Source organism: Octopus sinensis, linkage group LG1 (genome assembly GCF_006345805.1).
Source record: "Octopus sinensis linkage group LG1, ASM634580v1, whole genome shotgun sequence".
Lineage (NCBI taxonomy): Eukaryota > Metazoa > Mollusca > Cephalopoda > Octopoda > Octopodidae > Octopus > Octopus sinensis.
The window spans coordinates 161306198-161324200 of NC_042997.1; the positions used below are offsets into that span (position 1 = coordinate 161306198).

Here is an 18003-nt window from a genome sequence, read left to right on the forward strand (position 1 = left end):
TTAGACGAAAATGAAATATAATCAATATTCCATGGTTTGAATTCAGAAGTAACTATTTGTAAGTCTCGATGGGAAATTTAGTAACACAAGTTATACGAAGTATAATATACAGCAAATGTTGATAGCCTGGATTTCAATTTGTTAAAGGTTCTACTTTTCAATTCTGTGTACAACTTAAGAATTAAACGCAATAAACAGAAGTAAGACATTATATATCTATGCTGGTTTTGCCTCACGGGAAACCTATGAAAATAATCAAACCGAAATAAAACAAAATATAGTTCAAGTTTTACGAAATCCCACCAACTCTGTATCGATGAATTGCCTTTCCGTTCATTTCAATGTTATAATAACGCATATTTTAATACAGAATAATACAATCGGATTGTGAAATAAATCGTGCATATACGAAAATATATGCCATAACAAATTGAACTGATATGATATTTCCTATGTATTTCAAGCCCAAGGATATACATATTTGTGTATGTGTATACGTACAAATATACATACTTGTATATATATGTGTGTGTGTGTGTGTGTGTATTTATGTATGTATGTGTTTATGTATACATGTATACGTATATACATAAATGTGCATGTACGTGTGTAACATTATAATGTAATGCGTATGCACGACAAATAAACATTTACATTAGACCTCAATAAAATTGAATGCATTACATCAACATGTGTGGATGCAGAAAAATACACATGGCTGCATCTCTTACGATATGTTTTACAGCACATCGCAAAAGATATATATACAAATACATATACATATATATATATATATCAATAAGTGAATGAATTGTCCTATGTTTATCGTCAGCATGGAAAATTCGTTGAACCGATAGCAAATTCGCGTCAGAAACACGGTTGAAGCAACCTGTCCAAGGGTAGAAACTCCGGGTTCATTTGCAGAAATTTGTGTGTTATATATGAATAAATGAAAGAATGGAGTCGAACGAAGATGTTAACAAAATTCCTTTACTCTCGACATATGTTTCGAAGACAACATGGTTTCATTCCAAAGGAATAAAGGGTGTAAGATGCAATCTTCTCATCAGGAAAGAAAGGGAGCCTCTCTCGGCAACAAGACAAACAAAAATTTCGATGACCGCCTACATGGTAAACAAAACGACAATAAGTGATTTTTAAAAAAACCGTTAGAAGATTTGACGTCAAAGTTAGATAGTAGGAAGAGAAGGGTTAAAGGAATGATAGGTAGGGAACCAGTGGAAAGGGAAGGGCCGTAATACCTTTCAGAAAACAAATTAAATCGAACCTTCCCTTGCAGTTCCGTGAAGCCGTTGCTAGGAACTTTCCCAGAAATTCTAGATATTATTCTATTATCAATTCCCACATGGTTAGAATCGCTTTCTCGAACATTAGTTAGTTAGTTAGTTAGTTAGTTAGTTAGTTAGTTAGTTAGTTAGTTAGTTAGTTAGTTAGTTAGTTAGTTAGTTAGTTAATTTGGCTCAAAAGCAAATAGCAAGGCCATGTAGGGGAACATGGAGTTAAGTACAGGGTGGTGTTCATGTAAAGAGTTCAGGCCACTTGAGGTCAAGGGAGGCTTTGAACAAAGCGGTCGTCGGCATCTTCACCATCTCGTCTGGCAGCTTGTTCCACGGATCCGCAACCCGGACGGAGAAAGCTCCTCTCCTTCGATTGAGATGAAATCGTCGCAGGTAGAGCTTTTCGGAATGACCCCGCAGCCGACGCTCTGGAGCAGGAGTGAAGAACAGCTCTTTCGAGAGGTTACACTTTCCGCTTATGATGTTGTGGGCGAGAATGAGATCACCACGGCGGCGGCGTTTTTCAAGAGAATAAAGGTCGAGCGTCCTCAGCCTTTCTTCATAGGACAAATTTTTGAGACCATGAACCATGCGGGTAGCCAGCTTCTGGACTCTTTCGAGATGCTGTATGTCTTTGAGGAGATAAGGAGAAGAGGCTTGAATCCCGTACTCCAATATGGGTCTCACCAGCGTGACATAGAGTGGTAGGAATATGGCTGCTGTGAGCATTCCGAATGACCGTCGAATCAAGAACAGAATTCCGCGTGCTTTGTTGGCAGCATGGACACACTGGGCCGAAGCCGAAAAGGAGGAATCCACCAAGATACCTAGGTCCTTTACCTGATCGGTCCTCTCCAGCAGCAGACGACCCGGCTCGAAATCAAGTTGAGTTGCAGGAGGAGAGCCAACAGGCAGATGACAGCACTTTGACACGTTCAGACACAGGTCCCATTCGTTAGACCACTTCCAAATTTGGTAGAGGCATCGACGAAGATCCTCTATATCACCGCGAGGAGCGACCAGTTTGATATCGTCGGCAAATAGAAGGGTGTGTTGCGTGAGGTCGTCGGGCAAGTCATTTATGAAGACTAAGAACAATAAGGGCCCAAGCACTGAACCTTGAGGCACGCCACTGCTCGCACTGGAGACGTCGGACCGCGAACCATTAACTTGGACTTGGAAGGAGCGATCTGAGAGGAAGGCACCAACCCATCGTACAATATCCGGATGGAAACTATATGCTTGAAGCTTGACAAGTAATAGGCGGTGGTTTACCGAGTCAAAAGCTTTGGCAAAGTCCAATAAAACGATGTCAACAGCATCACTATCATCGAGGATGCGCGTCACCAATTCTTCCATTACCAGTAAGTTGGTCAAGCATGATCTCTTCGGCACGAAGCTGTGTTGGGAATCAGAGATAGAGGCTGTGTTTTGGAGGTGGAGCATCATACTTTTCTTAAGGATGGTTTCGAACATCTTGCTGATTATTGATGTAAGGGAAACCGGTCGGTAGTTAAGCGGGTCTTCGCGGCTCCCTTTCTAGAAAATTGGGCAGATTATCGCTGTTTTCCAGTCCGCAGGTATAACACCCGTCGCCAATGACATATTGAATAGACGTGTTAAGGGCTCGCAGATGACCGGAGCCAACGCTTTGAAATCTTTCGCAAATTATATCTTCTCACAATACCAAGCTGCTAAATAAATATTCTTCACCCGGGAGTTCCAACATTAATCTTGCTAATTCCAACCCATTATACAATCATTATACAATATTCATACATATTAGATAGATACATACATACATACATGCATAACATACATTCATGCATACATACATGTAGTAGCGGTGCTGATCCCAACATTTGGGATACTTCATTGATCTGTAGAGGAAATCCACCCCATAGATATCAAAACCTGCAAAATCCTGACAACTGGGAACTTCCACAGAAACAGTGATTTTGACAGGCTCTACCTAAGAAGAAATGAAGGTGGTAGAGGCCTGTGATCAGTGCAGACGGCATGCTGTATGATATCACTCAAGCAACACCTTCTAAACAACAGCAGCAAAAATAAACATATTAATGCAGTCCTGAAAAGTGAAGTGAGCAACATTGTACGAATTGGCAGTGAACTCCACACGAAACATTCTCTTCCTAATGCTCTCCTATACAGCCCCAAAACAGCTAGGCTCTCTTACTTCAGAGAAGACCTGGATGGAAAGCACTTAGTATGCAAAAAAAAAGACGATGCATGGGTATGTTGTCCGGAAGCTTGAAGAAGACAGCAGAATTGACACGAAACGCAGCCTCTCTTGGACACAAGACCACTATATCACATTACACTTTGAAGGTTATGCGTTTGCCATCCAGGAACAGGAGAGACTGCCACAAAGTAAGTGGTGAACACTAGAGACAGTGATGCTCTTGTAATTCCAAGGTGCAACCGCATGTGTAGGCTATGTCATGTTTCTGTGGAAGACAATACGCATGTAATTAACAGCTGTCCTAAAATATCGTCACGGTATTATCTCCCTATGAGGCACGATGATGTTGCTTAAAACAATTTACGAGGCAATCCGCAAAAAGGTCTGTCCAGAAATAAACTTAGAAAATCATTCTGTTATGGAATACATTCATAAGCACTAACTCAAGGAACACTAGTGGAATATTCCCATCAAATCTTCTGTCAAATATAAGCATAACAGGCTGGATATTATTGTTTGGGAAAGAGGGACAAAGGTGTGTACCATCATAGAGGTTAGATACCCTACAGATATAAATATCTCTTTGAAAATCAAAGAAAAGAGCATATCTATAGACAACTGCTTCGAAACCTCCAGTTTCTATATCCAGACTATGAATTCATATACATACGAAAGAGAAATTTACCAGCTGATTCGTACTTTACAAGTCCAATCTGTGAGTAGAGCAGTAAAAATATGCAAGACTTTTCTCAAGTTAAATGTTAATTCGTCTGTGTTAATTACATCCCAAAGATGGAACCTTGTATCTTTGTTGGAAACCGGCTCCCTCCTCACTGGAAGATTTATAATTTATTAAAAAATAGAAGAGACATACATGGTAGCTGCTTTCTCGTATACGAACAAACACATTGCTAGAAAGAATCATTGTAAGGAGCCATTCCAATTTATCCCAAAAAGTTTTCTAAGAAAATATTGATGATATAGTTCCAAACGCCTTAAATGGCTACGATAAGCAACCTATGTCTCACTTCACTAGAAAGAATAAAGAAGTTTTGAATTGTTAGCATTTGAAGCTTCTTGGATTTCATAGCATTTATCACTCCACCAATTTTCCTATATCATCCTCAGCTTCCTCTACACTGTTGCATACACATACATAAATGCACGTGAGTATAGACACATATATTAGATATCTATACCTATGTCCATGTGTAAGATGTAGACCTTAATAAAAAGAAAATACTCAGCCATAACCTGCCTGATCTTGTCCTCAGCGATGCTCTTCATTCTTTAATAGTTATATCTCACACTTATATTTCTTCATTGACACTACTTTTACGAGAATATTGTATCTATTTCAGAACAAAGGCTTCGTAGCAGAAGCTTGATCACTCTTGACCTTTAGCTACCAACATTCTCGCATTTTACTTTTAGCTACTTTAGTTCATCATGTGATGGTCCAGTCCATTTAGTTTTACTTGGACTGTCTATCCCTTAACGTGATGAACTAGCCTAGCGTCCCAATCTTACTATTTAAGGGACGAATTTTCCTGCTAATTCCTTAGGGAGGTGAGTTTGCTACGAATGAGTTTTGTATCTTCGACAATGAGAGCAGTGTATTCACTTTGCAGCTTCAGCAATTACAGAATTGTAACCAGAATCCTTAATGCTATGCTTGCGTTTGCTCAACATTTCAAACTGAATTGTAACTAGAATCTTTTATGCTATGCTTCACATTTTTCTAGCCTTTCATCTTCAACTTCTATAAGCATTTGAATATGTGTAATGCATTGACAATTAATGTCTTACCAGTTTAGTGTATTTCCCTTTAGCGACGATAACTTCAATTTGTCTTTGCATTTTCTTATTAACATCCATCCTGGATTATTTTAATGAAAAGACATAATCAAGCCTTAAACCGCATTTCATACAACAATGACATTCATTGCTAAAGCTTCTCCGATCACTTTATCTTATCTAAAGTTTCAAGAATGTGTATATGCGTATGTATATATATATATATATATATATATATATATGTATATATATATATGTGTGTGTGTGTGTGTGTGTGTGTGTGTGTGTGTGTGTGTGTAGGCATTGAAGAAAACATACGTAGGTATTGTAATTAAAGACAGTGATACAAGTATATTACTCCAGATTTTTAAAAATATGACAGTCGGAACTCTCCTCATACAAAAAGACAATATCTCACAATGCATTTGCAGTGCCAGTATTGATTCCCACATTTTGGGATTCTTGGTTGGTCTGTTGAAGAAATTCACTCCATAGACGTTAAAACCTGCAAGATACTAGCATCACATGGACAATTCCACCGAAATAATGATATCCACACACACACACACGTGAATATATATATATATATATAAAATATTATTCGAGACAAAACCACTATTTTGCAAAACAAACAAGGAAAGACTTAATCAATACATAAAATTTTAATAAATAGTCAAAAAACTATTTATTAAAATTTTATGTATTGATTAAGTCTTTCCTTGTTTGTTTTGCAAAATAGTGGTTTTGTCTCGAATAATATTTTATAATATTTTACTATAAAATCGATTTAATCCTAAATCTGATTTTTTCCCTGTAAATTTGGATTTATTCCCTAATATTTATTATATATATATATATATATATATATATATATATATATATATATATAACATATATACATACACACATGCATATATATATATATATATATATATGTGTGTGTGTGTGGTGTGTATATATATATATATATATATAAGTGGGCGAAACCACGTAGACATTCCGGACTTCGACTGAGGAGGCAATTAGCTGCAAGTGATCCGAGTATCTTGTTTTGTGCTGTTTACCGTGGTCGTGCTATCGTCTGTTTTCCGCATGTTGTGCTTTGACGGACTCCGTTTGTTGTGTTTTTTCTGTTCTACCCTTTATATATATATATATATATATATATATATATATATATATATATATATATATATATATATATATATGCATATATGTATATATGTATATATGCATATGTGTACATATGTACGTATATGTATGTATGTGTGTGTGAGTGCATCTGTGTGTGTATGTGTATGCATATGTCAGTGGTCGGAAGGTAGAGTAAGCACGTGAGAATGTTTGGTTTTCTAGCTTAACATCTAAATATATCAAGCAGAATGAATACCTACCTCGAAGCTGTGAAAATCATTTCACTTGAAGTAATGAAAAACAAAAATCCAATTTATAATTATATCATTTAAACATGTTATTTGTTTTCGGGAAATAATTGACAAGCCCTTTTCTGAAAATGTTATAAAAACTTAGGAAAATGCTAATCACGAAGGCTTTATCTATTTCCTATACCTAATTACGTGGTCTAATCAATAAGTACCCAGACTGTTGCCATAGTAACAAAGCTAAAGCAGACAGAGTAAAGCCGCTTGGCATAGATTGACCATGAACGGTGCTGTGTATGCGCGTTAAGTTTTAACATTCTAGCTCACTTCCACTATGTACCGTCGTGCTTGGAAGGAAGGTATGTAGCGTATGACCGTCGCTTTGACCATGACAGAGTAAGTTGAGCAGAGAATCTGCATCAAATTTTGCCAAAAGCTTAGCGATACCCGCTCAGAGGCCTTCGCAAAGTTTTCAAAAAGTTTTCATCGTTCTCGACACAATCAACGAAATCATGTGCGACTGAAAATCGAGTGTCTTTTTGGTCAGCTGAAAGCAGTTTTGACACAAACTTGGCAGACACGCGTCTCAAACCCAAATCTTCAGTGATAATGGACTGAACTGAGAAGTAACTAATCTGCGCATCCTCTGATAACCCACGGGTGGGGATTCGATTATTTCTCCTCCCAACTGCATGCCCATCTGTGATGCTTTTCTCAGTTCTGCTGGATGAGGGTCTCCCATAACGTTCGTCAATATCGACATATTTTCGGGCATCTTGGAAGTGTCTAAACCACTCATACACATGTATGCAGCTTATACACTTCTCTCAATACACTTTGTGCAACTTAGCGTAGGCCTCTGAGACAGCTTTCTCTATCATGGTCAATGCGATGAGCACACGCTACACACCTTCCTTCCAAGTACTGCTCTAATCAACGGGGGTGAGCTAGAACGTTAAAACTTAGTGCGCATGCACAGCAGAGTTTAAGGTCAATCTTTACCAAGCAGCTTTACTCTGCGTGCTTTAGCTTTGTTACTATGGCAACAGTCTTGATACTTATTGGTCAGACCTCGTACTTCGCAAGTATACTTATTTCGTAAAACTTAGCTTCTCACTTCTATACCTATAAAATTATTAGCTAGCACGTGTTTAGAAGCATTAGAAATAGTAAAATATAATTTCAGGGCATTATATATCTTCATTATTTTGGCTGAAAGCTTGAAAATGCAAAAGAAATAAAAATTTGAGGCGTGAAGAAGTTTATTACATGGTAAAACCATGCAAGCAATAAATTCTATACTTGTACACTATCATCCATTTTGTCTGGTTAAATTCAAATTAATCGATATAGCAATTTATATTTTATATAATATCCCCTGCATGAGGAGCTGCTGTAACCTATCATGTTCTTAAAATTTTGTGTTGATTTTTTTTTTAAGGAAAAGCATGAGATAATATGGTTGTAGATATAAAGGCAATATCTGAAAATTTATGAGATAGTTATTTCTAGAATACTGTTTTGATATGCATTCTTAATCAAAAATAGCTTGGGCGAAACCAACAGTAACGTTGTTGTGCTGGATACTTTTCTGCACTTGGACTACCCAAACACAGCAACATGAAACCGTTTGTTCTGCGGCATGACAAATCGTAAAGGTTCCACATTACTCTAAAATACATGTTCAACACCAATTTATCTGAATCAATTTTATACCTTTCCTTCATTGAAGTAAGATATGTGAGTTGTTGCTAATTTATGCCCAGATCAGACTTTTACAGCAGAAATTATTAACTCAACTGTATGATATCGTTGACCATTCCCACTTTTTATCCAAGACACAGCTATCTGGTCTGTCGTTTTAAGACGGTAAAACGTGTAATTTGAGGATGATTGATTACTTTTTCTTGCAGTTCTGGTGATCTTTGTAGTCTCGAAGGTTTATAAGTTTAGAATAAAACTAATATCATCGGATACGTGGTAAAAGGTAAAATTGATCTATAAAATAATAGTTATTTATTGGAAAGATAATTAAAAGTTTAGATTTAAGATATTGTTCCCTCTTCAAAATAATCAAATTCTATATTTCTGTCATATCTTTCAAGTAGCACATATAAATATCTTTGGTAATTCCATCCTCTCCAAAGTTTGCTTAATAGATTCAAGTTAATTCAAAGCGAATTTCAAGAAACATTTAGGTGTGACTGAGTGATAATAAGTTCGCTTCCTAGTCACATGCTTTTAAGTTCAATCCCACTGCATGGATCTTGGGCAAGTGTCTTTTACTATAACTCCAGCTTGACCAAAATCTTGTAAGCGGATCTCGTAGAGGGAAACTGAAAGAAGGCACTCCCCTCGTATATGTGTGTGTATGACTGTGTGTGAGTGTGTGAGTATGCGCGCTTGGGCGTGTCTGTATATGTGTCTTGTTTATCTCTGACTACCGTTGATAACCTGTGCTTGTTTGTTTATTTTCTCGTAACGAAGCGTTTCGGCAAAAGACACCGATAGAATAAGTACTAAGCTTAACATTTAAACTCTGGGGTCGATTCGTTTACGGTGGTGTCCCAGCAAGGCCGCAGTTCAATGGCTGAAATAAAGAAATGATAATTACAATTGAATGTATCAACCTTATTTTCTCTTACATTCTATAATTTTATTTATCTTTTTTTGTTTTGTTTCCTAGAGATGTATATATTTTTTCTTCCTTGCCGTTTATTCATGTGTGAATTGGATACTTTTCTTAATTCTAATTAATCAAGAAAATTTATGATGAAAATAAATTATGATAAAAGTAAAAGCTTGGTGTTTGTTATCTCTCTCCAAATGCCCATAGATTTTTAATACAAACCGCTACGAATAGAATTATCAACTTCATATCCGGTGTCTGTGATTTTATGTTCTTCATTACCATACAAAATTTATCACACCCTTTTGTAAATTTCAAATCAACTTATTTTTGTGGTTTGAAATTGAATCCGGTAAAGAAATTAATCTGATTTACCAATGTGAACTTTAATAGTTTTAGTTTCTTCGTTTCCAAAATCTTCTGCAGAATAATATTCATATCTCTCTCATATCAGATACATATTATCTTAAATCACAAAAGAAAATTCATTGGTATTGTCTATTGGAAGTCTATACAAATAATATTAAGAAAATGTTAATTTACCTCTTGATCATGCTTACCCGATATATTATTTCTTTTTTACATTGTTATTTGCTAATGGCTAATACCTCCAGCACCATATGGCCACACACAACAGATACTGACAATACAAATGGATTTTGCTAACGAATTAGATCATCACCTCATGCGAGTAATATCTGACTGACAAAAATTAATATTATGTATAATTGCATTCATTCAACAATCGCTAAAAGGATTCCTATCTAATTCGATGCCATCTTACGTCAGTTTCTTTTGTTTGGAAACAATAATTGTTCGTATAAACAAGTTTCTATTATATGATTGAATGAAAGAATTTGTGACTTATCTGTAAATACATTTTGATGTATTTATATACTTGATTATTTCAGGAACACGGGTACAGAATGAGTTATGCATCAGATGATGATGACTGTGTTAATTCTCCGGATATCGATAGCCACTTCAGTGACAGCTCAATGTTTTACGATGATGAGTACCAATTTATTGATGCTTGCATTGATGGAGATCATGAAGCCGTCCAAGCGATTCTTGAAGACGACTGTACGCGAGAGGAGATAAATGAAAGGGATAGATCCGGCAGAGTACGTATTAAAACATTTATTATAGTTATATTTAAAATATAATCTTTACATGTAGCACAAGGTGTATTTTAACTTCAAATGCAATAAAAAGGATTGGCTATGCGTTGATGTTACTATTATCACAATAGGTTATTGAAGTTTTTTCTCTAGTCACAGTATTATTTTAGTATGAGAATGTCTGCTGAATTGGCTAGTATTTGGTAACTGATGATTGTTAACTCTATAACGCTTCAATTATCAACATATGTGGTCGTTAGATCTATTATAAATAACAACCAAATCACCCTCAAACCACACCATATTGCAGTCAAGAAGGATTATGTGTGTAGTATGAGAAATACTTTTAAAATTATGATATGGTTATGATTTAGATTATTTAGATTGCAAAGCAATGGAACAGACCTCGACTTCGAAGTGCTTTTACTCCTTAACGTGGTAAACTTTGTACACTATGTATACATCTAGAATTTGGTGAAATCGAAATTATAATGGTAGTACACAAAATACCTATCGTATAACATTCTACTGGCTTTCCAATACTTTACTGGTTTAGTAATTGACACAATATATTTATATATAAATGCCCGAAAAAGCTAAACACTGATATAACTAGTTTCAAGTTAACAGAGACCGGTGCAGTTTCAATCCTAGGTCGAAGTCATTTAAGTTCACCTGTATCAAAGAAGAAAGCACATGCTAACATTTTCCAAAGTATAAAATTTGCAAATTCCCATTTCCTTCATGTGTAATAAGTAAAACTCTTATTTTTACCGAAGATAGAAAAATGAAATCTAAATGCTGTTCGACATATGCTTCGTCTCCGCCATTCTCAAGTTGAAATTACACATTGGGTTTATATTGCATCTCATTCTCACGTATTCCATAAAATAAGCACTATCATTAAAATTAATCAATTCAAAGAACGACAACTTTATGTTAAAAATTATTCAAAATGATTTTTAGTTACATAAAATCTATATGAAAATCATATATCTAACAACTTTTGATGGAAACCAGTTTAGTTTATTACATTGTATAATTCCCTTTCCAAAGACATAAAAATCAAACAATCTTTTCTATTTCCTCGCCGAATCTGTAACTTTATCCCTAAGAAATCAATAATAGATATTTGAGGAAACGTATTTATATTAACCCTGCCGTATGTATTTACTGGGTCATAAAGCAAATATGAATTAAAGATATCTTTGCATTTACCTCACACGTGCGCGCCTACACACACGGACGCACGCACACACACATACACACACACACGCATATACACACACATATATGTATAAATGATAATTGAAAGGGTTGTATATAATTTAGAAAATTAAATTCCATATATAAAATACGTTGTAAAAGGGAGCAGTGCCCTCGCAAAATATTGCATTTTCCTTTATTCAAGGAATCAATTGAACTTCTTTTATTTTATGTTTCTGTCAATAATGATTAATTATTCAATTATATTTTATTCTATTTTACTATATTTCTCTTTGCAGACGGGAATTAGTCACGCTTGTTCAAGCGGTTTCTCTACAATAGTAGAAATGTTAGCAGAAGTACCAGAAGTTGAAGTAAACATTCCAGATAAAGAAGGAAATACGCCACTCATTTTTGCTGCTCAAGCCGGTACATATTTATGTATTTCTTCAAACTATATTGTTAATCTGTGGTTATCAAAATCAGCTTCATTTTTTCCCCTGCTTGACTCAATTCAATAGTTAAGTTGATTTGGGTTTCTAGAGTTTTTGTTTTCTTTTCTGTCTAAAGTTATCAATAGGAGAGTATCGGATCCTTCTCTTTTAATTTAAGTACCAGTTGAACAATGGGATCGATGTAATCAACTTAACCACTCACCCGAACTTGCTGGCCTTGTGCCAAAATTTGAAACTAGTAATAGTAATAGTATTTGTTGTAGTAGTAGTAGTACATTTCTTAATTCATTACAATCATGTCGTTTCTTGTGTACTTTGTAAGATGACAAGTATAATTCATTTGTGTATGATGGTAGATCAAGCCCCAAGACCCCAGCAGTGAAATCGTAGCGACTATATCTATTTAAATTAAACATTATTAGAATTCCAGTCATTTTTATCCCATTTACTAAGGTAGTCATGGGCAACGTGTGATCGGCAGGATTTTCTGCATGGCACACCTAACGAAAAATTACCTTGAATGTTTTAGCAGTTGAGTCACAAGATAATGATTCAAGTGTCATGTGGTTTGCTTCTCGAAAAGGTTGTCCAAGCCTGTTCCAATTGTAGTAACTAAAACTATATTATCTGTGTCTTTTCCTTTTCAAAGGTAGACGTTTGAGATATTTGACTGCTATTTCAAGCAAGACTGAGTGACTACATGAAATATATATATATATTGGCCTGTTCGCTTAGCCAGCGGGGTGGCGTCATTTGAAAGCTAAAACAATGCGAAGCGCATTGTGACTAGCGATGTGTAGTAACATCTGATAGCCTGGTCGGTCACGGTGATATATATATATATATATATATATATTTATATATATATCCTTGAAACACAGCACATTCGTCATTATTGTTAAGACGGGCTGTTGAAAGATGGAACTGGTACCTTATCTGAATTGAGAACAGATGTTAATGTTGATTTTAAGTAAAGACTTTCTATTGCAAACTGCTATTTATATTAATTTTATACATATTTGTGTGTGTGTGTGTGTGTGTGTGGTGTGTGTGTGTATGTGTGTGTATGTGTGAGTGCATGTGCGTATGTGTGTGCGTGTGTGTGTGTACAGGATATTCATGCAAGTTATGACTTCCAAACTTCATTAATAAAACAACAAAATATCAAAATAATGTGTGTGTGTGTAGGCAAGGATAACTAAGTTACCTTTGATGATATTGAGAAACCTATCGTGACAGAAATTAATTTAATTTGTTTTTATTTTGTATTTGGCAGGACAGGAAGAATGTGTACGTATTCTTCTACATGAGTATAAGAAGATACGTGTCGATCATGTTAATAAAGCTGGTTTTTCTGCCTTAATGAAAGCAGCAATTCAAGGCCGAACAAAATGTGCAAAATTACTTTTATTTGCTGGTAAGATAACTTGCAATGTATAAAACTATTTAACTTGATAATTAAATGATGCTGCTCTTTATGTTTCTTTTTTTTTTTTTTAGCATTAAGCCAATTCTGATCAAACAGAAGAAAAATCAAAGTCATTCACAGGGTGACCACCTCAATCTGTTCAATAGGACTATATTGTCCAATGTAACACATTTTATTTATTTTTATATTGTGGGCTGTAATTTTAAATTTTGTCTGCTATTTTTCCCACGTCAAGCGACCACAAAGATACAACCTCCAGAATATCAGTATCCTAAACAGGAGTAGCTGCAACAGATTAAGAATATTCTTTTTAATGGTTAATTATTTTTAAATAATTTACGGGACAACACTACTCAAATTGCAATCGTCATTAAAAACTTTATTGGAACAACTAGCTGGACATTGAAAGCCAATCATGCGAAGCACTCTTTCTGCACTGAATATTGAAGGAATGCAACGTTTCCTTTTCCGCCATATTTTAAACCCTAAATAAGAAAATTACAGGCATAAATATGAACTGGACCATAATAGATATTGTCGCCTCCACTGTAAATGATTCAGGGAAGTGTCCATTATTTGTCACGGGAAATTATTTGGCTATAAGGTTAATGTGACAGAATGACAAGATGATGAAAACCAACAACAGCTATGTCTATCCAACAAGAATAGCAAAAGTTGCTCTTTCCACCAATCGATACAGGAAGCGACCAAAGTGGATTTACCAAAGTAAATGATAATCTAGCAAAGAAGTGCAGACTTATTTTTCCGGTTAGCATACACGCACTGACAAAGTACAGAATATATTCCGACATACATTTTACATTCATTCTGTCAACGTCCCTCTCATGTTAGTATGATTTAATGTATTATTTTACACCTTTATACCTCCAGTGACGTCAATTACGCTAGCTTGATAAAATGTATGTCATTGTTGGGAATTGGTGAAGTTTATCGATAAAATCACTAACATTGTAATAAGCAGAGACTTCAGAAATTCTGATTAATTATATTTTCGAGAGATATTGTATGAAGAAACTATGAGTGCACTGAAATCGAATATCAACCGCTTGATGAAGAGGAACAAAAGCAGTGCGGAAAAACGGAAAACCACTCCCTGAATATAAAAGATGAAATATCATGATGAACTCTGACATTCTAGAATCGGTCAAGCAACGATTAATGACTATGGAGCCGAAAATCAACATACGTATACGCATTCATGGAGGTTAGATTAATCATATTGCATGTTACAGGAAAATGCATCCAAACATTAAAAAAGAAGCAAAATGGTGCTCAATTGTTCCTTCCTTTAATTTTCTTAGAAAATATAAATCATATAAAGAAATTTCAATAATTTTGAATTTCCATGATAAATTACATAACTCCCATTGATTATTAAAGTTAACTGACGCCAATTTTATATATTCGAAATTATGGCAAGATGTAATTATATGTATGCTTGTGTGTCTTTATGGCTGAGAGTGGGTATGTATATGCGTATAAACAAGTACATTAAGATACAGTATGCGCATATATACATACACATACATTCGCGTGCATATGTGTGTATATCTCTGTATGTGTATGCGCGCGCGCGCGTGTGTGTGTGTGTGTGTAAACACACATTTATCCAGAGAATAATACAATCAAACTCTCACTTGATTTTTAATTATATTTTTTCAAACATCGTGAAATATTGACAAGGACGTCGAACTGTTATCTTTTGCAGCATAAAGTTCAATAGAATCTTGACATATACAGCACTGCCAAAAGTTTGATTAATCGTGTGATGGCAGGAAATATGTGAGTTGTTCTGGATGTGTGTGAGAGTAAATGCATGTGTATGCGTGCGTGTTATAATTTAACACACTCACTGGTAAAATTTCCGCTTATTTCTTTTTAATTTTTCTAAAATAAAAAATAAATAAGTGTAAATTTATGCATGTGCGTGTACGTGTGTGTATGTGTGTGTATACCTCTGTTTCCTTGTGTGTGCACATCTGAGTGCATATCAGTGTGTGTGTGTGTGTGTTTGCAACTATGTACCGTGTTTCTATGTATGGATGTGCATCTCCATATGTGTGGACGTGTGTCTCCATATGTGTTCTTGGGTGAAGTAAAGTGTGTACTTATATATGGTCACGTGTTTCAGTCTTCATTTGTGTATGTATGCATGTGTGCTTGTCTATTCATATGACCTATGTACCTATCCATCTGTATGTTGATCTGTTTACTTTCATATCCATATGCTTATATACATGTGCATATACATACACACACACACACATATATATATATATATATACATACACACACACACGCGTGCCTGCCCACAGACAAGTCTGGCAGACTGTCAATTGACAGCCTACAGAACTATGTCAAGACCATGAAACAACACATAAGTAGCATGAGAGAAGCTTCACCACAGGAACATGAAAGAGTGGAAAAACTCCTCCGCATAGGATTGTGGTGCAATATACCCCCATCCTACAAAAAGGACGGCACAACCTTTTCATAGGTTGGAGTATGTTGCACTACATTATCATGTGTGCATTGGGGAGTTTTTCCACTCTTTCATGTTCCTGTGGTGCAACTTCTCTCATGCTACTGATGTGTTGTTTCATGGTCTGGACATAGTTCTGTGGGCTGACAATTGACAGTCTGCCAGATTTGTCTGTAGGCAGACACGTGTGTGCGTGTGAGAGGGGGGTTATGTATGTATATATATATATATTATATATATATATATATAATATATATATATATATATATATATATTATATATAATATATATATATATACATATATATATATATACATATATATATATATGTGTATGTATGTATGTATGTATGTACAAATGTATATAAGCATATGGATATGAAAGTAAACAGATCAACATACAGACGAATAGGTACGTAGGTTATATGAACAGACAAGCACACATATGCACACATACACAAATGAAGACTGAAACACGTGAACATATATATACACACACACTTTACTTCACACAAGGACACATACGGAGACACGTCCACACATATGGGGATGTACATCCATACATACAAACATGGTAATACACACACGCACACTCAGATATGCACACACAAGGAAACAGAGGTACACACACACATATACATAAAAACACACACGCATACACATACATAAAATCACACAAACACGGACACGCAAACACATGAATATGCAGAATACATACATTACAAACATACAAGTATACACATATACATACATATATTCATATGCACACACACATACATACATACATGTGTGGGCACACACACACACACATACACACTAACCCACACACATGCGCACAAACAATCAAAAAGGAAAGGTGTGTGAATAACGGACAGAGTCAAAACTATTTAAAAGGTTGCAAGACGCAACGAAAATTTTAGAAAACTAAAAAAAAAAAAGTGGTGAGTGTGTAAAATTATAAGGCACTAAAAGAGAATGATACTCCCCAGACACAACAGAATATGCTTCAAAACACGAACTCACACAAAGAATCTTGCAAAACAAATCCCAAAACGAAATATATATATATATATACATACATACAAAAATACATACATATTACATATGCATATATAATATGTAATATATATATATATATATAATATATATATATATATAATAGGTACTTTACATATGATGCATATACGTATAATGCATTTACATATATGTGTATATATTGACAAGCATACATCCACTCGCATACTTTGGATATATGTCTGTTATATGTAATATGTATAATATATATATATATATATATATATATATATTATATATATATTATATATATATATATATATATATATATATATATATATATATATATATACTTTATTTAAAAGCAGCAGAAATTCAACAAAACCTGTTAGTTGAGTTTCACGTTCCCGCTGAGTAAACTTTTATTTGTGTGTGTGTATATTATATGTATATGTGTGTTGTATGTGTGTGTGTGTGTGTGGTGTATGTGTGTGTGTGGTGTGTGTGTGTGATGTGTGTGTGTGTGTGGTATGTATATGTATGATGTGTATATGTATATATATATATATATATGTAGTGTGTATGTATGGCCCGCACACACGCGTAGACACATGTATGTACACACAAAGACGCGTGCACACACACCGTGTGTACGCACACACACAAGCACATACTTAATACCAACACACGCAAAACGCGTATACACGCATGCCACACGGATACACCCAACAGACATGGACACAAATGCGAACAAACACATACACACTAACGCACACGCAACACACTAATAAACATTAACCACACATATACACACATACACACACAAACGGGCACACATATACACACACCAGCCTACCCCCAAAAATTCTTTAAATAACACACATCTATTTACACCACCCTGGAACCAATCAAAAACAGCCCCCCCCACACACACACACAAACACATGTATACATATATATGCACACA

At 35.1% G+C, this 18003-nt stretch overlaps 1 protein-coding gene across 1 annotated transcript in view; it reads left to right on the plus strand.

Moving 5' to 3' along the window:
• The window catches only part of LOC115217241, a 145894-nt gene that overhangs the window by 118968 nt on the left and 8923 nt on the right, over positions 1 to 18003 (plus strand). Inside the window, exons 2-4 of the mRNA XM_029786886.2 lie at positions 10221 to 10433; positions 11936 to 12065; positions 13368 to 13508. Of these exons, the coding sequence (XP_029642746.1) occupies positions 10236 to 10433; positions 11936 to 12065; positions 13368 to 13508 (469 nt within the window). The 5' untranslated portion in view covers positions 10221 to 10235. The remainder of the gene's footprint in view (positions 1 to 10220; positions 10434 to 11935; positions 12066 to 13367; positions 13509 to 18003) is intronic.